At 41.1% G+C, this 27,426-nt stretch overlaps 1 protein-coding gene across 2 annotated transcripts in view; it reads right to left on the bottom strand.

Annotated features, from left to right (window-relative positions):
- C6H10orf90 (chromosome 6 C10orf90 homolog) overlaps positions 1 to 25,960 on the bottom strand; it is a 67,393-nt gene extending 41,433 nt beyond the window's left edge. The window contains exon 1 of one of the 2 annotated variants that reach the window (XM_026851305.1): positions 25,755 to 25,960. In XM_026851305.1, coding sequence (XP_026707106.1) covers positions 25,755 to 25,920 — 166 coding nt within the window. In that variant the 5' untranslated portion in view covers positions 25,921 to 25,960. Of the gene's footprint in view, positions 1 to 17,203; positions 17,286 to 25,754 lie in introns of those variants that run through there. The other variant, XM_026851306.1, reaches the window with a different exon arrangement.
- Positions 25,961 to 27,426: the final 1,466 nt, after the last annotated feature.

Raw genomic sequence — 27,426 nt, forward strand, 5'->3', positions numbered from 1 at the left:
CTATATATATATATATATATAATTTTAAGTGGTGTGGGGAGGAACACGTTCCTAGGTTTCTATAGGCAGCATAAGCTTACACTAACAAATCTCAATCCCTAGAAGCACTGACTAACCAAACCTGCCAAAGCCCAGCTGTGTGGACATAACTTGAGCCAAGGACTCAAATGGGAGTACACAGCAAGATTTAACATAGGTCTGATTTCTTCAGTCTAAATAACGTGGTCTGTCACTGGAGCTACCTGCTGGAGCTCTTCCGAGATCTTTAAAATGTAGTAGGAGGGAAATGGAGAGCTCAAACCCAGGGTATTAGAAGGAGGATATCTGTAAGGCATGGAGAATTGGGGTGGATCACGAGGGATAATAGCGTTTCATAGCTAAATCATTCTCCTTCATGATTTTTCTTCATTGGGTCACTGTTGAAATGGAAGAGATGCCATAAATGTCATAGGTTCCTATTCCTGGGGCAGTAAGAGGAAGAACTGGAAACAGGAGCTCCCAACACTGATGAACTAAGCAGCGAAGGTCTTGAAGCTCCATGGTTCCCCCTGCTTTGGTGGCACTGGCTTCCACCCATCTCTTTGCACTGCTAAAACAAATGGGATATTGCCCATATATTTCATCATGATTCTGGGAAATAGATACTTTTGCATAATTTGGACACATTTTTCCTAGGAGGATTTTGCAAAGCAGTGAGGGATTGTGCATAAGCAGCAAAAACCCCAAACTCTCCTTGGAGAAGAGGACTCCCTTCTAGGTAATCCTGGCAAATTCTGGCTCTTGTATGAGGTGCTCTACACTCACACCAAAGTAAGGGGCAGCATGAGGGAGATGACACTTTTGGTTTCTTGTTGCAGTTCCTATGTGGTGCCTATTTTATCCTTTTGGAAAGCTGATGATATCAAAAAGTTATTTGAGATTGTTTAAAACAAGTCCTCCTATGGGATCTTAGCTGCTCGGGAAGCATCATCTGCAGAGGAATCACTGGGAGGGGGTTTTGTCCTGGATGTGATGTTTGGGACCATGCAGGAAAAGGCAGATCAGTGGCAACCAAAAACAGAGATGAAGTGCTGAGAGGCTCTGAAAGTCTGTCACTGACATGGCACAGGAGGCAGGAGAGGAGAAAAACCAAGAGAAAGACCGTTGTTGGAGGCTGTTTCGTGTAAGAAATATGTAGCACTGACTTTTGGGTTAAACAAATTTGAATAAAACATCTAAATATGAACACTAGATGTGCCTGAAGTTTGTACAGCAAAGAAGATAGACAGGAGACAAAGAAAGGGGGTGAGTCCAAGCAACGTCATTTACATTTTTCAGGTTCCACTGATCTCTAATTTTAAGGCATTCTGAATAGCATTCCTGGTTCAGATCCTTGCACTAAGATTCATTAGTACTGACTGTAACGTTATTCGGCTTACTGACCACTGAGCACCTAACGCAAAACTCAAAATAAAGATGTAACCAACAGAAATATTTCACATAGAAAGAGCTACCGTAAGGCATCCTCCACCACTCCGAATCCCCTTCACAGCGTGTTACTAAGACATCCACATTTTAGTGACCACATCCATCTCTGAAAGTACAAGAACGTTTGAAAAGGCAGAAAATTCTTAAGTGACGGCAAACATGACAAATACTATGCATAAGCAAACAAAGAAAAAAGCATTTCTGCAGCCAGAAAGTGTATTTATGGAGTTATTGTAGTGCCATTACATGTATTCACGTAAAGGTCATAGTATTTGATGGTGCAAATGGGTTTTGTAAATAAAAATTCCACCTGTGATACTCAGAACTGGTAGCGATTACAAAATGTGCACATTTGCTTAAGTTGCTTATGCATAAGAGCTAGAGGTAATTGTTTGGCCTCAGCAATTCAATATTTCTTACGTTTATCTGCTTTTGTACGGACATAACGTTAAAACAAGAAACCGTAGAGAGGACAAGAGAAAACCTGTGCACTGTCTGTTCTGCATGCGTCTTATGACTCAGTACATATCCTGCTGCAGGGATTTTTTTCCCCATGCTTTTGCTTAACAATGGCATTTGCTTTATTGATTTTTTTTTTTTTTTTAATACTCTTAATACAGTGGTGGCTCCAGAAAATGATATGTGCGTGGGTACAGATGCTTTTGCAAGACATCAAAGCAGCGATTCCAACACACATCCATATTAGTCCAATTTTGTTTCCAAAAAAACAAAGAAACAGGATGTTCACATGAGCCAAATTTGACACTGAACGAATTGTACAACGGAACTACACTCAGTAGAACACCAGTCGTGCCAGATTTAATATAGACTTTTCATGTTACTTTTGTATAATAGAAGCATTCACTTTTGTGTAATACTTGGGATATTATTTCTTCCTGGAAAGTCTTTCACATTAACTGCTGTGATTACTGACATCAGAAACTGCTTGATAATAGGGGATGCAGTAGGCTAAAGCCAAGAGGAAAAAAAAAAAAAAATCAGTGTTCCAAGGATAAAAACACAATAGCTAAGATTTAAATAAGTATGAAGCCTCAGAAGTTTCTAAGTCAATAGTTTGATCACAAATAGATTTACTTCCAAAATTTAAGAACGCTGTGCAGATCCCACTAATTTCAGTTGCCACTGACTTTGCCTCGACTCTAAATCTAACCCCTCCTCACACAGCTGAACTTAGTAGTTATTCTACCACATAAAACTTTTTGGCTGGTGAAATATTACCTACTTTTGAAGGGAAAGTGAAAAACAAATCTCTATTCACAGCATGCTTTTACCATACAGCCGTGCTTTGTTTGATCTTGGAATTAGCTCTTCTGAATTCCATTGCAACAGGTTTAGAAACACAGATCATGCTAGAGATTAAAATAAAAACATAGTAATACAAACATAAAACAGGGCATGGTGGATTTTAGTTTTATCACCAGATGCAACAAAAGATAACTGGCAATTGCCTTTTTCGGAAAAAAAAAAAAAAAAAAAATCACTCGGGCTTACAGTTCAGAAATGGAGGGTGCAGAAAAGCTTGGCATCGACGATTAAATGTTAAAGAACTCAGAATCTTAACCTTTGGCATCTTTTAAATACTGCTTGGCAAGGAATGAAATACAGAGTTCTCAAGCTCTCTTTTGGCTGTGGATGTCACCTGTATGAGAAGGAGGAAGGTTGGGAGCTGTCAGCACCCCCCGGCCCCCCCCAGCAGAGCAGCCTGGCTGGACCAGGCAGCCGTGGCCGCTCTTCCAAGGAGCAATAACCTGCTGCCTAGCAACAACCCAAACCTCATGATTGTTTGTATATTCCATTTCTTGAGCAAAACTAAAAGCTCAGATCCCAAATTACTGCATTCAGCAAGATCAGAGCTGCAAAAGATGGATAAGAAAACGCATTTTCCTCTACTTGCTGCAAGACTTCCTTGCTCTGCAGGCTTGCATTCGTAAAACATATACACACACCCCAGCACATTTTGATGCAAGACCAATCTGAAAAGTATTTCAATATGTGGATAGTTATTTTCACATTAGTTGTCCCCCAGGAGCTACATTTTAATGATGAGGTCACCAGGACTGATTTAGGGCCAAACACAAAAGGTCACGTTCTCTCAGGCATGAGTATGCTGGATAGCATGACACAGCTACGCTTGTAGGAAAGCTGTCCCTGTGTTTTCAAAGTCCTGATTTTTTTTCCTAATTATTATTTACTCCATGTAAAAAACCCAACAAAAAACCCCAAACAAACAAAACCAAAACAACATAAAAAACAAACCCGAAAAAAACCAAAACCACAACTCCTTTGCACTGTGCTCTCTACCTGGATCAAATTTTTAACCTGATTTCCAGAAGGAATTTGATTTATGCCTTATCCTTCTGTCCATCTAACCTGGGGCTTTTGAGCTTGTGGGCTGCTTCAAGCAACATGACAGAAGGGTCGATAGCTGATCTCTGACAAGTTTACTGAAAAAAAAAAAAAAAAAATTTAAAAAAAAATCAATGGCTTTGTAGAAATGAGAGGCTGTGACAGAAAGAAGCTCATGGGGTCTCCCCAGTTTGATCCGTGGCCGTGCTTACCAGGCGGGCAGGACATCCACAGTGCCACATCGCTCAGGGCAGGTGCTGCTCCTTGTCCTGGGAGCAGCGAGGGGGCACGGGGGGCACACGGAAGAGGGGATGGGCAAGGAGATGTGAGGAGGAGGAGGGAGGAGCACCAGGGTGATACTTGGGTCTCAGGGAACCGACCCATCGGCTTCATCAGCTCTGCTGCTCATGAAACGATCTCTTTCTTGTTAGCATGTATTTTCAATCTCTCTGTTTTCGTTCTCTAAAAAAAATATGGAAATCTCATGCTAACGTTATGGTAATTGAGAGGCTTAAAGAAAAGTTAAGTGCTGGAGGCCAATCTAATAATGCCGTATCTGCTTGACTCCAGTATTGCTGTGCCTTGGATGTAATCATGTACAACATCTGTCCTGTTTAAAGTCACCTAGCAAATCACGACCAGAGATGTCACCTTCCTAAATGTGCCTACTACAATAGACACAGCATTGGATACCCAGGTTTTACTACAGAGAATACCTGGAGTAAAGCAACGTGAAGTAATGACTGAACAGCTTTGGTTGGAATGACGAAATGCTGAAGTGACTATCTGCTACAGGAAAAATTAAGTTGTTACAGATGATAACCACCACCACTTTGTTCATCCTACAGTTGTTCTGTTCAACGACAATCTCGGAGCCAACACATAAGCCATTAAATAATTTAACTTGCACTCTTCATCCAGCACAGCTCACCCAGCCAAATTCTGGCCCCTCTCAGTTTCAGTCTTTCCACTGGGTGCTTGGGGATGAGATTGGTCCCAAAGGTCTCTTCAGATCCACCAGTTACCCGAGACAGACTTTCCTGAGTGTGCTTTCAAAAACCTCTTCAGTCATTATCGATATTCTCTCTAACATTAACTACCATTAAACCCTCCAGCTAGAAGCTGCCGAATGACCTACAAGACATTACCAAGCATTTTCAAGCACAACAAGGTGTATGCTACGAGCTCACAACCCCGTACTGGCGACACCGATGCGCAGGTGGGACGCGACCAGGTCTGTCTGAAGCCAAGAGCAACAAAATTTGTCTCGGAAGTGGTGGAGATTCATCCTTGTGCAGAGAGCAAGTGCAAGCCTGGATGCTTTGGTAAAGGAGAAGTTCAGGTGGAATTTTCGCTTAGGGAAGTTTCAGCTGGAAATTTAGTTGAGACATAAAACTCTACAGCCTATCTACATTGCTACAGCCCTATGCAAGCTGTATTTTGAGGTCTTAACTCTCCATTTTGGGCTGGCTCCCAGCTGAACTCTTTCACGACACAGCACAACTCTCCCCTCTCACCCTCTCTAGCCCAAGCAAAAGACCCAAAGAATTCCTTGGCAACAGTTGGAATTTTATGAAATAGGTTGTAATTATTAACCCGACCTCCCTGAAACGGACTCGCACATGCACTGCCAGTGGATTATTCATGGCCAGTTGCACTGACTTAGTTAACGTGTATCAGCAAAACACAATAACCAGTTCTACTTGGCTTCTGAATCCCTGTGAAAATATAGTCCCACTTTTTCACCCCACGTCCGTACTACTGGGTAACACCCTACTGCGGGTACTGTGCTTCTGTCACTCTGCTGCTGGCCTCACACTTCCCTGTTTGAGGATGGTGTCCTGGCGAAATTCCCAGCCACAGACCCACTTCAGGTAGCTGTGAGAGGCCAGTGAATTACTTTTTTTGGACCAATAGGCTCAGGTAGATGTCTTTATTGGATTACTTGAAGTTACTTTAGTTAATTTCAAATATTTTTTTAGGATGGGATGGAGTTTTGGCTGTTGTGCCATTTGCTATTTTGATTTCTAAAGGACATTTTTTTTTACATCTCAAAAAAGGACATCTTTTTACTACTCAAAAAAGTTATCTTGGTGACTTTTGTGTCCAAAGATGAAATGAAGAGCTTGGCCTTTGCTGGGACACATATAAATGCATGCTGAGAGCGCTCTGACAGCTGCCCCTCCCCAAGGAGGCAAACACGGTCACAAACCAGTAACGTTTTACTTTAAACCGTGGATGTCTACTCTCCTGTTAGAGCTTAGAGATCCTGCATTTTGTTCCCCGTGATACATACATGCAATCTGCTTAGTGAGAACCATAAACAGATGTGTACACACAGGTATTGAATCTATGAGTACTGCATTATTCAAGAGAGTTGAGACTAAAAGGCCAATTTTTAGAACAGAAGTATTTACTGTAAATTAAAATCCTGCCAATGGAAGCCAGCTAGAGGATTAGCACATGCTGCTTTAATCGCTCAAAAGACTGAGCTCAAATAATGGTGAGAAAAGAAAAACAAGTTCAGGGCTACTCTTTTGTACATTGCTTAATATATTCTGATAATCGCAATCCTATAGCACATACTGATGTTAGGCACAGATGCACTGCAGGGAGACCTGCAACAGCAGGCACAACAGCAGGCTTAATCTTACGCTCCTTTCTGTTAAAGGTTTTGGCCTCCTTTAAACAGATCCAAAACCAGGCTTTTAGGATAGTGCCTTTTTTTAAAAAAAAAAAAAAAATACTCTTAAGTATGTAACCTATTCAGATGCTTGGTGGGATAGAAGTAATTTATGATGTCAAAGAAACAACAAAAATTCCAGCAAGTCATTCGTGTTTTACAAAATAAAAGGTCAAAAATGCTTCTGATAACCTTAGGCTGAAAACATTCTTTTGGAAGATCAGTCTGGTTTATGTCATATTGATTTAGGACAATCTTATTACTCTAAATGTATTACTGCGTTAGTTATAGTAAGACTGGGATTAACACCTTGGCCAGAATATTAATGCTGATAGGTGTATAAATGCAGGTTTTTATACTTCATTCAACATTTAAGGAGAATTTATTAATCCACGATTAGGTGGTGGGTTGTTGCCTTCTTTAATAAATTTAAATAAAGTACTGAAATCGAGCATAAAATATTTCTGTACCTTGGGTGTGTTTCTGGCCATAGTAGTCATAATGGTAACACAAGGATTTTCAAGGTTGGGGTTTGGGTTTTTTGCTGGTTTTTGGTTTGGGTTTTTGGTTTGGGTTTTTTTTTTTTTTGTTTTTTTGGGGTTTTTTTTCGGTGTTAGTTGTTGGGTTTTTTTCCCCTCCAGACAGCGCTGCCAACTTCTTTCCCTGTTGCTTTTAAAAAGTAATAGCTAAATCAGCAAGGTGCTATTGACTTCCCTGAGACAAGCCAAGGGAAGGTTTCATCATCTCCAAAATTTATTCTTCCAACCCCCCTGCTTTTCTACCAAAACTTCCAGTTAGCAGCTACTTATTGGCAGAGCTGGATTAAGAACTGGAATATACTAAACCTAAATTATTATAACTTCATACTCGGATTCCTGGAATAAACTCCTTTGGGAAGCTAACCCCAAGGTTAGTTTTGACCCAGCCTGGTGGAGCTAATAGAGAAAGAAGCAGGGAAGAAAGCCTATATGGCATGAAGTAATGCCCTAATAAAATAGAATATCTCCTTGAATGAGGAGTTTCCCAAACCTTCGCCTACAGCAAGTTATGATAACAGCCACTGCTTTGTATGGAGAAATAAACAGCTTTGTGTTACTGACCTCTATCACATATAGCCATGAAATCAGAGTGCAATTGTAGTTATTTGCTGCTTTTTAGATATTCATTTCTCTTCCCCGGTGCTTAAGAGGGCTGACTGAAGGCAGCTTATACTAGATTAGGCTTCCAACACCTTCATGCATTATAGACTTCCAAATACATTTTTTCCCTCTCTGAAGGTGAAAGCGTTGAGTCATTTCTTTTAAATATCTGATGGAGGTTATTGCTCATAAAAAGAAAAAGCCGGCGGTTCAAGGCAGGGCTGAGTGAAGCACAGCCAGGCGGCTGCAGCCCCGGAGAGCAGCACCCACGCCTCCCCGGGACTCAGGCTCCCAGCTCCACTCTGCTCACCCTCTCCCAGCCTAAATCCGCCAGGCGCTAGCAGTTTATCCGAGATCATAACATGGATTAACAAGGGCTCATCGGATGGAACTGCGTGCCAGAAATAATTATGGTTTAAAATGCAAGAGCCTGGCAGGAAGGGATTGTCATTTGTGAAGCCAGTCCACTTAATGGCAAAATAACCCACATATTACAGTAGAGGATAATTTGGCAGTTACAGTTTCGGTGGCTCAGAGACATAAAATACAGTCTCATCAATGTGTAAGATTAGAAGTAATTAGCCCCTATATGGTAAAGTCATCAGTTAGAAACTAGGCTCCATCTGGGGACTTTTTGTAATGATGCCTCAGGGACAAGTAAGATGGGACCTTTGACTTACATGCTTTGGAAGGGACTGAGACCTAATTAAATCCACAAAGATGCAGTAACTGCAGTAAAAGGGATTTTAAGATATGAAACATATTCCCTTTCTCTAAATAAACTAGGTATATTACTCTCTGGAACAGTAAGAGAATTACTCAAAAGACAGTGAGCAAACAGCTGCTGTGCAGCTGCCAAATAGAAGATGATACAGGATTATACAGAATTGAAGAACATTTTATAAGAAGTGAAGAATATTTAATAGTTCTTTTTTTTAGGCACAAGGTTTAATTGTGAAAACCAAACATACAAGCCCCATCGTAAATCCAAAAGAGTATGGATTGTTTTAAATCTGTTTCTCCAAATGCACATTATAATAAACACTAACTGTCTTAAATAAATAAAAGCTAATTCTCTTGCAGAAATAATATACAATTTACTTTTTCACTCATTACAAAAAAAAACAAAACAAAACAAAAAACAAAAAACAAAACACCACACCCCAAAACAGTCTTGCAGCTTTTTAAAAGGGGATACACTGAGCTACTATATATTTGTTACTGAATTCCATAAAGCACTTACCATCTTCCATTTTCTTAAAAAGGCTTGGCACTTTGTACTGGAGTAATGAAAAATTTTAAGGTACCTTCTCATCAATGATTGCCTCATTTACATGATCTATCTTCTCCCAAGAATAAAAAAAAAAAAAATCACTCTATGATATTAACATTACCATAACTCAATATTCTGCATTATTTTGTCAATGCAGAGCTGGATCATTAAAGCTTGGAAGCTAAATGGAAAAGGGTTTTAAGGCCATGAACTAAGAGTGGAGCAACAGAAATATACTACTAATCTCAAAGAGAAAAAACTACCAAGATAACATATATAAGATTACACGCTTCATCATGCTGCTTAAAAAGGACTAATTAAAACGGCATCAAACTCACATGTAGGCAGGTCAATGCTGAAAGAAGATCCCATCTAGCCAGAAACTTCAGGGTAGCTTTTTTTTCCCCTACGTTTTTAAAGTCTCAAACAATTTTTAATCCCTGTACGTATGATGGTGGTGGTGCTATATTTTTATTTCTTTTATAAAAGAACCATCTTCAGCCATTCCTGAATCAATTCAGTGTTTTAATCCACCACAAAATGTCTGTGAAATGTTACTCTATTTGGAATTGCCTGTAGAACTGTGAACTCAATTGTCCTTATTTCAGCCAGATTTGGTAAAAGGCTATCAAACCAAGCCTCCAGTTAGAAATACATTATCCCGCACAACACATCCACAGTCAACTATACAACTAAACACATGTTATTAGCACGATGACCAAGAGCATTCAACTCAACAGGAAGACCCATACAAACCAGTCACCAACGCTAAAGAAGCCACCATGGCATCTCACTGGGGATGTGTAGAGCTGTCATAACTCAAACACTGCCATGCTGGTCTGTGAAAATGAACCAGCCATCATAAGCACTTCAGAATGGATCAGCGTTTTCCTTTAACTAACCACAGCACACGCATATGAAGTGGCTTCTCCTATGCACAGCTGGATCTACACTATCTGGTCTGACCCATGTGTCATTTCTGTGGATATCCATAATGCAGTTCCATCAGCAGCTTTATCAAAGAAGTTCACTGGGCTCTTTCTTTACAAGAAAAAGTAACCACTTACTCTGTTTCCAGTAGAAGAGCATGATGAGCTTGATGGCTAGTCAATCACCATGAGAAAAATCAACAACAATCTAAACGCTCAAGTATTTCAAGCCTTCAAGTGACCTTTCAAGAGGATTTCAGTTTGAAAATACAATATGAGGAAAAGCTATGGATTTTGGAATTCACCTTCTATCCAAAGCCTTTGCTAAATGTCTCTTAGAGATTGCTAGAAATGTAAAATAAACAGCAGTGGGGATCAACGTTAGGGAAAATGAATTAAGAAAAAGATGGGCTGGTGTCCAGCTGGTGACATGGGTCAAGCAACATATATAACCATTTGTCTTTGATTACACGTGTTGGAAATACCACTCAGCTTTCAGGACTCCCTCCTCAGTCAGTTTGATGAGCTAGGAAAGACAGAGGTGGACAGGAAAAAAAAAAAAAAAGAAAAATTACAAACCCTCACAGAAAAAAAATAGTCCCACCCTAATAGAGCAGTCCCTGTTCAGGAAAACACAATGGAGAGAAGGACAGAGAGCTTTACTGGGAAAACTGTGGGGACTAAGGAGGCAGCCTGCAAAGAAAGCCTGGGTCCATCTATACCAGAATAGAACAGCACAGCTAATGCTTTTAAAGCTGAGAGAGTTTTCTTGGCTGGTTTTTGTGTTTTTTTTTTCTTGTGGTTTCCCCCCTCCCACCCCAACTAAAAGCTAAAGAAAAGTTGGTTATAAAAGCCTCTGTACCTTTGAACAGAGTGGAGAGGGACACTCTCAGGTTAAAGAAAAATAATTGCAAAGAACAGTCAAGACAAGGAAGACTACAATTATACGCGGAGCATAAAAGTAGCAACTGAAGCAACACAAACTGTGTGAGTCCAAATAAGAACATATAGCATAGAAGCAGTGAGTAATTCAGAATGCCTGTATATTTTTATAAAAGGCATATTGATATCACAGGCATCTCAGAAGCATGTTGGGATTAAGATAAATCAATGGACACTATGAAAAAAAAACAGCAGAAATCATATAGAAATGACAGAAGACCAACCAGGCTGACAAAGCAGCAGAACCAAGAATCAAGGAAAATATAGATTAAATTAGGTAAATAAACAAAATACACACAGCAGTACCTTTAAATCTCCTTAAGCTCCATTTCCATCCTAAATCAGAAGAAGTATACTAAGAACTAATATTTTCCCACAATGACCCAGAAAGGGAACTATTGCCACAAAATACTGACACTAAATAAGTCGGGACTTGTCAGCAAAAGTCAAAAAAAAACCCAAGATGGTAGAGATCTGCAAAAAGCACAAACATCGTTCATAAAATGCCTAGGAAGAGGCATGGGGAAACATGAAGCTACAGGGTGGAGACACCTCTGTTAGAAGATATTTTTTCTGCACAACGCATAATTAAATCGTGAACCCAAATGACCAGAATCAGGATAATGATGTAACTGGATCCTTCCTCCGCACCTGCGTTGCTATTATGTTCCCATCACAGGGCCTCTATAAAAGGCACTGTGGGCATCCTTTAGAAATATTAAAGAAAATAAGACCTTAAGAAATAATACAAAGGGGGGTTTCGAGTGGGATTTTGTTTGTGAGGGGGAGTTTTTTTTTTTTTTTTTTTTTTTTTTTCTGATATTCAATGCCATAATGATGGTAAACTATACACAGCTAAACGATACACCGCAAGTGTTCATGGACATGAGCAACTGCAGCGCTTTCCCGTGAGATGACACATCTAGGAGATTAACCCACCTCTCACATAAAGACAACGTGCAAGAAAACTCTCCCCTTTCCAAGGAGTAAATTGTTCAAATAATTCCATTATGCAATTATTTTAGTATGTATAAATTGAAAAAAAAAACAAAACAAAACAAAACAAAAAAAACCAACCACAACAAAAGGAGTTCAGAGCTGCTGTTCCCTTTGATGTATATTTACAGAGGAATTCAATAAATTAACCAAACAGAAACAAGTTTAGAGGATCCACTTCAAACTTACTTGTGCCAAAACAACATGTGCTGGGCCGAAGAAGAAATCTCTGTTCTAAAACAAAAGCTGTTTATTGAAAAAGAAAAAGTGGCATATTCAAGACTTTTGCCCATCCCATATTACGGGATGATACTCTAGAGAACAAGGTCGTAAGTTCCGTTGTCTGTATTGCTGTTAGGAAGCAATGACGGATTTATCGTACAGATTCCTCAGCCACAGCAGTGAGGTCGCCGTGCCCCAACACGCAGAAAACGTTCATCTACCTGTAACCCCATTACAGCTGCCGGCTAAACATTTCCTTACCCATTTTTTTTTGGCTTGAGAAAACATGTATTTACCTTATAAAGCTGTAATCCTGCATCAACATTCAGCTAATTGGAGGTTTACTGTCATTAATTTAGATAATATACATTCATCTTACAGAAATAGCTTCTAGCGGCTTCTTTAATTTAACCTTTCTTTTAGCCTTCTCTTTTTTTGCTGTCACACAACTAGCAATTCAGTGCTCACAAATGACCTCCTGTGCCCCAGTCATGCCATAACAATCAATGGTAGAAAATTCATAAAACAGATTAAATTCTACAGCGTTCCCTTTGATGAATTAGTGGAATTTGTTCCCTTCGGCAGCCCAGGGTTTGATTTTTAGCTGAATGCACTGCATTGGAAAGAGTAAACTAGGGACACGTGGTATTTTTGTTACATGCCACAGCATCCATTGCAGTAAAGCTGACTTTTAAAAATATTTTTGCCGTTTATCTCAGTTATCTCACTCCTTAAAGCAATACATGAGGAGGAAATCCCATGACAATTTCTGTATAAAATTTGACATTACTACATTATACTCTAATAATAATACTTTCCTACCTGGCGTCACACCGTGCCAGAATGAGGAAGACCTCAGGATTATTTTTCCACAAAGCTTTAAAGGTGGTAAATGATCCCAAAGTAAAAAAAAAATAAATTAACTCCATCACTGTAAATCACATAACATGTTTTGTTCAGCGTAGGATTATTATTCACCATTTAAATTAAAGGATTGCAAAGGAAATTCATTCTGAGCTTTTTCCATTTCCCTCATACTCACAATTTGGCTAATGAACCAAGAAACCAATTAGTGAAACATCTCAATTTATAGCAGGTTGAGGTAATCTTTAGCCAGGGCACAGTTAAAACTCCTGCACTGTGAAAAGAAGACTTTTCATGTTCAGAAGCAGCTCTGTGGAGTTAATGAGCCCTCTTAACACAAAGCATCAGTGATGGCACTATGTGCCCTAAGCCAGAGACTACACCTCTCCCCAGCAGCACCTACCAGAAAGCAACAGAATCTCTGTGAATTCTCTACCCACATACAGCATCCTCTTACTGTTGACATTTTGCGGATCTTGGGGTATTTTGGCACATGGATGTGCAGCCCATGGCAGAGGTTGGATGCCTGCAGAGATAAGGCTTTTGGAGAAGCTTCCTTTTCATGCAACAATTGTCCTCTTGCACATCCAGTCCCCTCTTAGCACTGTGCCTCAGTTTAGCATCCAAGGCATTGTGCTGAAGACTTTCTCCCAGTTTACAGCCCCACTCACCAGGTAGGGCTGTGCAGGTTGATCTGAGCCTTGTGCTGGCTGAGGGGAGGGACTATGATAACAGACACTTTCCAGCTGCAGCACTGAGCCAGGTGCATCCTCTGAGGTTCCCTGGTCCCATGAACCAATGGAAAAAGCCTCACACCTTAGAGACAAGAAAATCAAGAGGTTTGAGGATTCAAAGAGAGGAGGCAGTGCTCAGACCAGCTGATGGGTTAATGAGGAGGGAATATCTCAACTCCCACCTTCTTCCCAGGTGCTGGGATCCACAGCTCAAACCCGGTCCTTCACATCAGGTGCCTTAGCGAGTTTCTCTGGTTATATGTAAATGGCTCATTAAAGGGCTAAAGAAAGAGAAGATGGACTCTAGACCTGAGATTCAGAAGTGTATTTTCTCAGTTTCCAGAACAAACTCATTAGCCAGGCTGGAAGGGGGATCAGATAAAACAATAGAGGGTTCACGAGATAAAAGAAAGCACATGAAAGAATAGGGGAGGCAGTCTGCTGCTCAAAAGAATCCTTTGCTCCAAGGAGTGCTCATGCATTTTATACTACAAAAAGTACTTTAATAAAGTACATTAAAAAATAAGAACCAAGAACTGCAGCCCAGACATTCCCTTCTGCTGCTATAAAAACAACATAGGTGGCTCTAAGCTCTCTAGCACAGAATATGCCCTTGTTTGCTAAACCACATTTCTTCCATGGAGCTTCCATTCTCCTACCACCTGTTTCTTAACATTGTTTTATCACCCTTGGTTAAACAGATTAAAGTTATATGCTGTCTACCAGAAAGACATGTGTGCACAAGTGCAAGATGTGCATCAACTGCTTCTTCCTCTATTAAAACACATCAAATCCTTACGTGCCTACCTAGGACCCCAAAATACCTCCCACATTTCCTATCACTTCTCGCAGACCTCAGTCCTCAATACCACCCTTAACATCCAGAAGTCAAATCCAATCCCACTGCTTCACGCATCAGCCTGAATGCCTTGCAGTTAATCAGGGTAAGTGTCTCAGAGGGGGAGCTCACCTGAGCTGGAAGAGGGTAGAGTCATAGGGGTATGCAAGGACCTCTACAAGATTTAAAAAAAAAAAATAAAAAATTGTAAGTACTGCCTCTATGGAGGCATTTATCTCCTTCAGCTCAGGTAAGTCCTTCTACAAAGGCATTTGGAGCAACCCATCCGATACTCTCGTACGGTGTGCACTTCACAGCTGGGGGATCCCAAGTTTAGAGGAATTTCTTTTCAACAGGAGAGCACTTGCCGGGATGATCCTCTGCTGATACCCTTCCTTGCGATCAGCCCGTGCAACCCCAGTTAGAAAAGGAGAGAAGCAAGAGAAGGAAAGCACTTCACTGGGAGTGGAGCATGCACACTTGCACACTTAATAATCCCCCCGATTGGACACGATTCAGAAGCTGTATGTAGACACTGAGATCACCACAGACATGAAGTGCAAGAAATAATTTGAACTACTCAAACATTATTGAGCTGCAATCAACTAACCACTTAGGAAAAAGACCAAGAGTCACGAACAGCTTAATGTAAACATCTTTTCAGCACGCAAGAATAGGCAAAAAGAAAAACAAGTATTAGGCTGCATGAGGAACAGAATACACTATGGAAAATACAGTAGCACTAAACATAGTCTCGTGGTGTGTACGGTGGCTACTACTGATTCTCATCTGTAAAATTTTAAGGGGACCTAAGTTATTTTGGTATATCTGTTATTTTTAGCCTTTATGTCCTAGGCGCTCTTATAGCGAGAATTTGGCAAAGGGCAATAAAAAATGGAGGCTTTGTTTTTTGGAAAAAACAAAAAAAACTGCTGAAAAAATATTTAATTCAGATTCAACCAAGAGTTCTTCTGAGGCTTGCGTTGTTTGATGCTAGGTGGAAGAAGTCAGCCACTTCCTTTTTCCTTGGAATAGTAAAGAAAAAAGAGAATGAACTTGGCTTTATTTACAGCAATGGTAATATCATGAGAAGCATGAGGCTTGGTAATTGAGTCAGGAGTAGAAGTGGAAGTCTCCTGTGACAGCTCATAATTGTCAGAGCTCCAGTTAAATTCAGCAGACACAGATTCAAGTAATATATTGAATGCCTGGATAGTACCTGCATCAAACCTGGCCTCCGGACCTCTAGAGATTTGCTTCTCACTGCATTTTGGTTCTTCCATTTTAATACAGCAAATATTAACCGGAAAACTGTATGGGTAATTCTCCTCTTCATGCTAAAAATATTTAATATATAAGTGCATTAAGAAATTCCATCCCCTAGCAACTGCGAGATTCCTGCTTGAAATAGTGATGGGAAAGATGGGGCTCCAGGAATGTTAGAGTCAAGCAAGGATGCTGTGGGTGTGAAATTGTTGGCAATTATGTCTGATCACTGGCTGCACATGTTTTTGCTGAACGCGTTCAGATTTACTGCAGAAATTGGCCTGAAGTATTACCAAATTCTGGGAGCCCTGATTAAAATAAACTGCGTTCAAGATACATGTACTGCGGTGAGACTCTCAAGTCCAGGGAGAGCTCTGCATGAGCAGGTAGTGTCAGACACCGGAACAACAACAAATTAAAGAAATGAATCATCTCAGGAAATATTATTGCTGGTTTCTGAAAACAAGCTAAAACGCAGTTGCTACCTGAGGAGCACAAAGGGGAAAAGAAACAGCATTAAAAGTAATAAAGCAGGATTTGGACGTGAATAAGAGGCAGAGCAGCTCACTGAAGATCCAGACAGTAAATGAGCATAGATGATTAAGAGCAAGTCATTACCCGGTAACCCGCCGTGACCGTCTATGTGCTGGAGGGTTGGGAAGGCAGTCCCCGCACAGGAGAAAATGCCCCTCGCTCTCTCTTTCCTTTGCTGCTTCTCACAGACCCAGAACTGGACTTCATTTACCAGCCTGCAAAATGCAGACAGCAGCCCAAGTTTCCTTGGAGCTCGCTGAGCTATTCCTCAGGTTTCTCCCTCCTGGCCCTTTCTGACCTTTTTTGCTTTGGACAAGCTCCTGGAAGGACCCACAAAACCAGCTCTTTAACTCTGCACAAGCCTACCGACCCCCACCTCATTCAGCCCTTTTTCTTTGGCCACAAACACAATTTGGGAGACACAGACTTGCCCCAGCCAGGCGCTGCAGGAGCCGTGGTCCTGCCCCAATGCAGCCCTTGAACCCTATGCCAGCCTCACGGGGTGAAAGCAGCAGAGGTTGTGCAAGAGGGGACCCTTCTCACAGTCCCCCCGTGAACCCCAGGCAGGAAAAGCCTCCCCTGGTTTTTTGGAAGAGGGCTCAGAGACCCATCGACAAGCCCTTTTATCTTTCCACCTGCAAGAGAAAAGGGACCTGCGGTGGCGTTTGGCTCGCGCTCTCACATCCTCCTCCCACATACAATAACCAAGTCAGCCCACATTTCCCACAGGAGAGCAGCGCATGAAAGCGATTGCTAATAGCTCAGCTGCTGGCGGGAGGCTCTGAGAGCTGCCGAGGGAGGTTTTGGCTTTGGGCAGCGACGGCAGCCTGGAAATTGCCATCAACCACACAAAGAGGAGTCGAGAAACCAACGCAGATTGCTGGCCAGCGAGTCTGGTCTCCTGTCTCCACAGCAGATGAAAAAAAAAAAAAAAAAAAAAAATTCAAACCTTACGTGACGTTCTGATGTTGCCACTGTGGATGTGGGTATCGAGGAGATGATACGAGCGTGGTTGTATTAGGGACGACTCCCTGGGCCACGGCTAAATTTTGCACCATAAGGCAAAGCTTCAGCCCTTTGGGTGAGGAACAGAAGGTCTTTTCCCAACCATAAAAGTACTTATCCTTTGAACACAGAAGCATCTTTTTTTCTACCGTAATCGTAATCTTTATATTAATTTGCTGTTCGAAAATGTTTGTAGGTGATATCATGACAGTTTCCTTTTAAAAAGATTTATTTTGTAACTAAATTGCTGGGTTTTATTCTGAAATCTCAGCTACAAGGTGCCACAGGTTTTGGTGGGGGGGTCTTTGGGATTAATGTACTAAATTTCTGTTTCTCAGACTGTACTATCTGCTTTTTTTACTTATCCTGCTACGAGGCATTTCTCCAAGCAGGTGGTTTTCCCTCCTGCTTATCATATCTTTGGCAGAGAACGCATTTTAGTTAGCTAATTAAATATAGTTGTATTGTACATCAAATATCAGTAATAATATAAGACAGTAACATTATGTCTACCACGAGAACAAGTTGCAATATACATCATGCCTGTAAGAGATCACTGTGATAACAATTTGATGCAGCTGTGCTTTTAAATCTTTGCTTGGCAGAGTGACCAGCGAGCACTAGGATCTGGCCAGAAGTTTTCGGGGAAGAGGATGCTAATGATGAAGACAGGGATCCTCTTCCATGCACCTTGGCAAAGATGATGCGAAACCTTGACTGCCTGTAGAGAACCCACGGAGCCACAGTCCAGGCAGCTGCTCTGCTCCTAGATCCAGCTTTTTTTTTTTTTTTTACCAGCACTCTATGCAGATGCACTCGTGTGCTGTCCTTCCCTGGGTTTCTCCTCCCAGACACTTTCCAGCACTTGTGTGAGGCTGTGTCCTCCGCTTTCTGATCCTCCTCCAGCTCTCCAGAGTATTACCAACTCTCCTTTCCTTCATTCTACATCAACTGGTATAATATAAAGAAAAATTCCACTCACCTTGTATGAGTATGTTTTGTGTAGGGCACGTGTATCTCAAAAACCACTTTTTTTTTTTTTTTTTTTTTTTTTTTTTTTTTTTTTTCTATTTGCAGTTCCCTTAATATGAACTTCTACGCTGATTAAATGCTAGTGTATCCCAGCATTTCAAGATCTAATCTAACCTAAAACAGCTTATGTTTTTATAGATGCAGTTTTTTTTCCTCCCAAAGGATTCCAGCATCTTTCACAAGCTGCAATCATAGAATGATTAAAATTAAGCCCTTCCTGGAGCAGTCAGTAGAAGGCATGTCGAAAACTTGCCTTCACTAACCCTTTCAGTGGAGCAAAAGAGGGAAATCTTAGCTAAGCAAAACAGCTAAATGTGAGCTGATAGAGGAAATCCGAGATGCTCAAAATGCAATAAATGTAGCCAGTGTTTCTTCTAAAGTGCAGAGAAGTAAATAATTTTTTTTTTTTTTGTGAACAGAGTTTATATTGTTCCCAAAACCGTACTCTTTTGGAACATGCTAAATCTAATACCCTGTTCATCGAGTGGTGATCTTCATCAGAGGCGTAATATGTACAATTCTTGATAACCCACTCATCTACCACCAGCGTCCCTAAGTCACCAAAAAAAGTCATGAAAAGAAGCAAAAAAAATTAAGTATCTATAAGCAGAGATGGGCTCCTAGAAATTCTCATTACCCATAGCCTGGTTCATTTGGGCACTGGAGGATGCAAGCATAAGTCTTGCATTTATCTCCATTAATATTTTTAGTTGAAGCTTAAAGAACAGTTAAACAAACTAAGCTGTAAGAGCAAATCCATATTAGCATTTAGATTAACGGTTATTATCTCCATTTCCCATCACCAGACAACAGTGAAATACATGATGATGGTTTAAGATTTTTTTTTCAAAAAGGTTAAGGGCTCCCTGAATTCAAGGCCTGAGAAACACTGGCCTGTTAAATAAATGACCCTGCCCCTGACATGTGCTGCATATCCTCAATACATCTGGACTCTAGCTGGAATTAAAATTCATATTGCAGTAGCAATTAAAAGACAGAACTAGGTCATGAGCTGTTGTTCAAGGCAATATGCAGGCAAAGGAAGAAAAAAAAAAATAAATGAAGCAAGCAGCATTTGCCCTAAAAAATTCAGCACTGAGAAATTCAGAAAGATAACAGAAAGAGGAGGATGCAATAAGAAAATAACGGGTTGGGTGATTTAGCTACGCACTCACCTTTTCACCAAGCAAAGGCTGCTACCACTCAGCAGTTCTCAGTCTGCTTTAGGACAACTCAATTTTAAGGAGAGGACAGGGAATGGCTCAACTGGCGATGTCCAGCACCAGCCAAGCGCCGAACGCTCGCTGGTGTCCCTGGCCCCGTACGCATGGGCTGCTGCTGCTTGTGTGATACGTTTCTTTACACCTACATACATCATTGTTTGCAAGAGTAATTTCTGTGGCTGGAAGGTTTTTATAAAAGAAACCATAGCAACCCCCCTAAATCTATGTCCATTCTAGCACGCAGCTTTTTCTTTTCTCCCATTAAGTTCTGTATCTCCATCCAGCTATTTTATTCTATATGGAAAGGACCGCATGAGAGATCTATCCACAATGCACTCTATGGTATATCATACTCAGTGTGACAATGCACATTGTATTACCCACATTCAATTCCAGATGTAGAGAGTAAGAATGAAATCACATTGCTTCAATTCCTTTTTTTTTTTTTTTTTAAATTGCGCCGAGAAATTTGGTGCCGTTATCTGCAGGTTAGCACGGAACCTCGCTGCAGACGGCTGCTCTGGTTTTGCAAGACTGCACAATATTGTTAATGAAGGTGAGCACACGCCTTCAGTTTAATGGGTGTCTCGTTTTCCCTCAGTCACATGAGCAAAAAGATGGTTGAATGAAATTTTAGCAAAGTGAGAGCCAGCCACATAGTTATTGACTAAACCTTGTTTTCAGTATAATTTAGACAAAAGGTGATCTGTTGACAAAACTGACTACATAGGAATAAAGTACCCTCCTTCTCCAAGAATTTGAGGAGGAACTTTGCATGTTAAAGCCTAATATTATTGAAAAAAAAAAAAAATCAATGTAAATGCGTTTCCCAAACAGCCCTCACTACGCACAAGCGCTGTGGGTGGGATTGATTTACAGGTACAATTGTCTGACAGCTGTGGATGTATTTGTTTCTTGTACATGTCCAAAATACTGGGTGTGAGGAGAGCTGTACCAGCACTGTGCTGTGACAGGGCGAGGAGAGCGGCTCCTCCTCCGCATCCGAAAAGTGGCAGTTGGTGCCTTCAGAAGAGGCAGCAGGCAGAGGAGTCACAGAGAGCACAGCCACCGGCTCTGCCTTGCTCTGGCTTCCCCGTGGGGATGTCCGAGCCAAGCCCTGCAAGGGATCTCCCCAACCTGCCCCGTTGTTGTGTACTCAACCTCACAACTTTATTTTACATGTATGCAGCTCTAAGAGGCACTAGAAGTTTAGATCACCAGAAGTATCAAAATAAACACAATCAATGAAATTCAGACAGATTTGAAACACAATCCCAGAGGCGCTCCACACCACCCATGAGGACTGCAGCTAACGTTACCTTCTGCTCTTAAGATTTCTGGTTTTCCATATGTTTATCCTATGATATACTACAGATACAAAGGAAACTGTGTCTATATTCTCTTGACTCGATCCTTCCTCTTCCAAAAAATGGTCGAAATACGTGGAATTTTGTGACTTTTTATTGTATGTTTGTTCTGCACCGTTACATCCCCTGTCCCTTATAAAGCCTCCACTGACTGTCTTTAATCATCAGGAAAGGTTTATATAAAGACAGAAAAGACATCTCTTCAGTTCTTTGTGCTACATCCCTGTGCAGGACCCTCATTACTAATGGTAACGCACCACCAGCAAACCAGGTAGCAACACTCGGCATGAGGCTGCACATGCTTTTCAGGGAGCGGAGGAAAGTTTATGCATGTTTAAAATAGATAATGGACATCACTATATGCCCAACAGTAGTTTACACTGAATTTTCCCAGCTGCTCCTGGTGAACTGTCAGATGCATGACTGACAGGTTACACCATCACACGGCCGTGATTAATGCTTGTTGCACATTGCCAATGGAAATCTGAGGCAGGTTTGGGCCTGGGACCTCACACATAGGTTTGAGTGTGACTGTCCTCTGCTCTCCTCTCCCACTCCAGAGAGATACAGAGGCAGAAATGTCACATGAAACAAGACCAGTGTCGAAACACGCCCTGGGGAGATACCAGCTTGGGGTTGGGTTGGACTGCAAAGAGGGAAAGGAGTGCTGGTCCTCCAGACCTGGCTGCTCTCAGAACAGGTTTTGCAGCAAAGGAACACAAGGAGAACAAGTAAAAACCTTTATTTTAAGAAGTTCATATGCACTGCAGTTTTATCTGTGCTGTTGTCATACTTAATATGTCTGTCATACCAGCTCGGCTTTTCCACTGAGAAGCCACTAGGCAGCTACTCATAAGCATATCATTAAGGTAGTTGTGTTGGTTTAGCCTTTTGTTAAGGTTAACCGAGTCATCCACAACGTCTTGTGGTTGCCTTCTGCTGGAGATTGTTCCCTGGTCACGCATGTGGCTCTGCAGTGCCCAAGGTCCTACACACAACAAACGTGTCCCGTCCCATCACAAGGACGTGCTGGACCAGGGGACACGTCTCCCGCTCCAGGCTCTGCTCCACAGGCGGTGACCACGTCGTGTCACCTTAGCTGAAGTTTGCTGCATGGCTCTGACCCGGGGGACCAGTGAATAAGTGGTTGATGTTCAGCTGGTGCTCGGCTTCACCAGGGCCATGCTCCCAGACCTTGCTCTACTCGCACCCTGTGCGGGCTCCACGCTGGTTTTTCCAGTCTTTCTGCTTTCTCTGCCACAAACTCCCAGACAGCCACAAAACAACCGCCAGAAAATTTCCTCTACCTGCGCTTTAAAACTTGCCTTTTATTTTGTGTGCTACTTGGGCTTAGAACCGAAGGTTGGTATTGTTCCAAATAACTTAGCCCAGCGTAACTGCCGTTTAGACAAGCTTTGCAATGGAAGCCCCAAGTAGGAAACCTCAGCACGCTTCCACATCGATGCAGCAAAGCCCATCAACCCTGGCAATGCCCACAGCCAGGCAGAGCAGCCACAATTCGCCGCCTTCGTGTCCCCGACCCCAAAATACGGCAAAATACATTTCACACAAAGGAGGGAATGCTGCCAAACCGCAAAGAACCTGCTCCTGCCATTGCCCGCAGCATGCACACCCACAGCTTTGCTCTCACAGAGATTCTAACCTGGGGAAAGAGTGGAGACTACACATCCCCCTGCCCTCTGCCCTGGGTGGGAAACAAGGGGAGACAAGCAGCCTCTAATGAAGAGAGACATGAGAGTGACATGTCAGTCATTACAGAAAACACCTCTTGCTCTACCTAGTTTTTATGCACAAAGGAACAAAAACAACAAAACATGATGCTCCAAATCACCACAAACATGATTTTTTTTTTTTTTTTTTGATACAAAATGAGCTGAACCGCTCTAGAGCACTTTATTTGGCCAAGTTTTAAAGACATTTTAATAGATTTGCATGAACAGCTACCTCTAAAATTCACAAAAAGCAGTAAAAATTAAAATGGGCACCTGACCTCTGTCCACTGCTGGAAGGAGATCCTTAAACAAAAACAGCTGCATGTGATTTTTTAATTTTTATTTTTTTTTTAAATAATACCACAAAGGAGAATGGATGTAGAAAAAAAGTGCCCTCAAAGCTGTGGTTATAAAGTTCAAGTTAATGTCCAGCCAATGTTTGTGGCATTCTCCAAAGATTAGGCATTGACTCCATGGGCAGCGGGCAGGGGACAGAAAAGGACTTACCTGGAGGGGTTTAATGTGCCTGCTGGGAGCCTGCATGGAGTAGGTGAGAAGAAAAGCTGCTGCCAAGGGCCACTCTGGTCTCTCCCCGGGCAGCAGCTGCCAGTCTGCCCTTCCAGCCTCTTGTAAGGGTCATTTGATTCCCTCCAGCACTCTGCTGTCCATAAGAGCCACGTAGGCTCAGCATTAAACTGCTCCAGTACCATACATACCTCTGTGTAAGTAGATGCTAATAATATAGTATACGTCATCTGAAAATGCAAAACGCCAAAATCTTTGCCACGTAATGAAGCTGATTAAAGAACAATCAGTTCATTCTTGGTGTCTCAATGCAACCAACAAAAAGCTAATGGGTACTTAATACCAACTTCATTAAGTGTAGGTTTTTCACACCAGCTGGAACCGCCATCCATTGCATTTTTACTTCATTTCTATTTTGGCCCCTTCAGGGTGCACACAAGAGAATATTTCCACAGAGGAGGCATCTTAACACAGCAGTGAGTGCAGTGGTCGCAGGGTACCGTTCACATCCACACTAACACTGCTGGCATCCAGCACAAACACAGGCTGATGGCTTGCAGAGCACCAGGAACAGTTCATGACTATTTATACTTCTCCACCCCCTTGCACCAAAAGCTTTTAAGTAATTAGTTTTCCCTCATTAGCAGATGCACTGCCTGGGGAAGGGCGCACAGGTGCTCTCAAGCCCCATCCTGGATTACAGGGCAGTGCTATGGGGTCTCGGAGTGGAAAGCTCAGAAGCGCCAAGCTGGGCTGATGAGGAGGGTAAAACAACAGCAACATGGATATAAAACATTATTTCCAAGGCAGAACTGCAAGTGTTACTTTAGCAAGATCAGGGACCATTACAGCACTGAAGACATTCACAGGATGTTACTGCAAACCCCACGTATTTGGATCAGAAAGATGGAACGATATTCATCAACATCACTTTTATGGAGACCCAAATGTACTTTATGAGACATCAGGTGTCACAGTGATTTTTTTTTTTGCTAAAGTTGTCTCCTATCCTAAAAGAAGCAAAGTTTATATACCACATGTACCAAAAAGTAATCTACCAACACAGTCGACAGGGTGAGTAGTGCTATTCCACTGCAAGCACATTGCTAATAAAATATGTGGTGTTTGTACCTTCTTACTGCCACATCTAATACATTATTCCATTTTTCTCTTTTATACTTTCAGAAGGAAAATAGACATTTGGTAAAGTCTAATTTAGTATTATCACTAATGCATTCAAACACATCACTAAAAACTGTGCTGCTAAAATTACATTACAGGGAAAAAAAAACAAAAAACAAAAAACAACACAACAAAAAAACAGGTAAACCAGACAGTGTTATCTCCCTGAAAAATATGGGCCTTATGCTACAGCACCTACTGATGTGAGTCTATCGAAACCAACAGGATTACTTACGTGAATAAGGATTACTCCCATGATTAAGGAGTGCAGGATTACATCCATTGTTTGCATATCTCCTGCTATTTACATATCCCTATTTTCACCTCTTGGGTTTGTTTTTGTTTGGTTTTTTTTTCTTAAAAAATAGGGCATTTAATTACTGTTAGCACTAGATATCATTGTGCAGTACTTTTATCCCTTCAAAATTTGGCTGTCTTTTGGATGTCAAATAAAATGCTTTTATGATCAAAACAAAGAAAATAAAGTAGAAGCGGCAGAATCTGGACTGTGTAATTAAAAACAAACAAATAAAAAGAGGGAGAGCTTTTTATCCACAATCAAAACTTATTCGAGACTCGTTTCATATTCATGCTTCTATCCATGGCCTCTTGCTCTTGGGAGCTGATTATTTATACCAGTTTTTTAACTGTGCCAAGTACTGAGTTACCTGAGAGTTCTCAGGCAATGCTGATAGTATTGCTACTGGAAAACATCAAAAATCAGATAAACAATTTGAAACAAATATTATAGGTAGGAATACTGATAATGAATAAAATAATTTGATGCTTTTCACCTTATAAAGAAGTGGTAGGTCTAGCCTCAGTTCATCACTGCCATGTGCTTTACATAGAAAATACATCTTCCTATCCTTAGAAAAATTGGGTAAATTACCAGTGCTTTTCAACTATTTGATAATACAACAGAACAGTTAATGCATGATAAGAACGTTACGCAGGTCTCAGCTCCTGTTCCCAACCTCTGAAATGAGTTTAGCTGAATAAAGAGCAGCACAAGTTACACTTGCAAGAAGAAACAGACATTTCTTGTGAAAAAGAACACATGTTATTTCAGATTCTCCAGTGTAATCACCGAATTACAGTACTCTCAGTTTTGGCTGCAAGAAATCAGACTTGGATCATAAATATATTTTGTTTTAGTAGCGTGCTACAGGGATTCAAAACTTTAAATAATAGAAGTTAATTTAAGAAGACTTGATTGTAACTTTAGTGTCACTTCCATGTATACTGTTTACACATTTTATAGAGTTAGAAGTTAAGTTATTGCGTGCCTTTTAGGCTTCTCCAAGTCATTTTAAAAGCAAAAAGAATGTAGACTACTTTTAGAAAGGCTGCTAGAACACTGCACGTTATTACTGCGAACTGAAAAGAGCTCACAGCGGATTCAGAAAACGTCACAAGTTGCACAAACTTACCAAAGCAACCAGTTTTCTTCCAAGAAGAGTAGTTTATGGTCAAGTACATTTGAGTTACAAAAGACTGTGTTTCCCGGGTCCATTTTGCATAAGGCTTAACCTGAAAATCCACCCGGCTGTGTCGGGCGCAGCGGAGACACGGAGTTTTTCCCCCTCCAGAAGGCATTTTGGCGCTCTCCGGGGATGCGCGATGGCCCGAGCGTGGCCGGGCCAGTCGCCACTTGTTGCAGTGGTAACAGGGAAAGCCAGGATCTGCCTGCTCAGGCTGCTCGGGCATGAATAATTCATGCCTTCCACCTCCCCGCATTAGCATGCTGCTCAGGCAACTCCAATGAAGCAATTCATTTTGTCCTTTGTCTTCAGGAAAAACTTGCTGGATTAATGAGGGTTATCTGTGATGATAAAACCTGGGCCTGCTGATTTATTTAGTCTGATTGGTTAGAATTTGTGTCCCTAAATGCAGGTTTTATGACCAGAATATAAATTCAGTTGTGCATCCTCAACCTCAGGCAGGCGCGGGCTGTTCGGCTACAGCAACAATATCTAGCTACAGCACATGAATGTTTCATTTTCTTGACTTAAATATTGAAGCTGGGCTCTTTGTTTCTGAGTGCTTCTTGAGCAAAGTTAAGAGGAAATCTCCAAGTACGCTGCTCGCACGTGGTTTTGTGCATATTTCTGTAATGACCTCTTGGACTGCTAAATAGCTAACACCTGGCTTCCAAACTGTTCACGTTCAGAGTGCAAGTTATGGGGAAAAAAAAAAAACCAAAACAACAAACAAAAAACTGCAATGAAAACCAGGAGATTTATAATTTACTTTTAAAAAAATAATCATACACCGCGTTGCTATTTTGAAAAGAAGGTTTTGAAGGCGATTTCTTTCAACGTGACATTTTAACTTTTAAAGGTTTTTTGAATAATTAGCAGCAGCACCATTGTTTTCCTCAATATTTACCATCTAGAAATGTACAGTGACTGAAAATAATAACAATAAAATAATCATAATTCCGTTTAACTGATCACAAAACTAATAACTGAACACAATGAGGATTTTTTAATCAATTACCTATGCAGTTATATAACGCATCATTGGGATGTATAAACACACATTTTTTATCATTTTATCTGATACTGCTAAGAGCAGCACTGGAATGTTGTATTAGTTTTGGTATCCATATTCTAAAAGGGACACTGGCAAATAAGCCAGTGTAGAAAATCTCTGCAGAAATTATTTGAACTCGCTAAGGAAAAAGGTCTTAAAAATATGTGATCTGAGCTGGTTTGCTGTCAGAAAGGATATTGAGAGTTGACTACGGTGTACAAAGGGCTTTACAAGGAGAAAAATATCTCAGATATAAGTACTTCTGTGGTACATATTTCTAATGGAGGAGGTGATTACCTACTACAAAAATGCATTGAGCACACCAGTGACCTCTACGTTTCCTAGATACCTTCCTAGAGGGCATGCTTTTGCCAAGCAAACAACAAAATGTTCCTGGACTCAGAACAGGTTTAAAGACTTAAAATGCAGAGAATATAAGAACAAATACCTTAAAATCCTTTTAGCATCGTCCTGTGTTCCTGTAGTTGATTGAAGTCTACGGTACAAAGTTTCCTAACAGTTGCCTGTAGTGATTTTGGTCATCTTTAAATCCAAAGATGTTGCAAT

Source organism: Athene cunicularia (genome assembly GCF_003259725.1).
Source record: "Athene cunicularia isolate RWA chromosome 6 unlocalized genomic scaffold, athCun1 chr6_part1, whole genome shotgun sequence".
NCBI classification, from domain to species: Eukaryota; Metazoa; Chordata; class Aves; order Strigiformes; family Strigidae; genus Athene; species Athene cunicularia.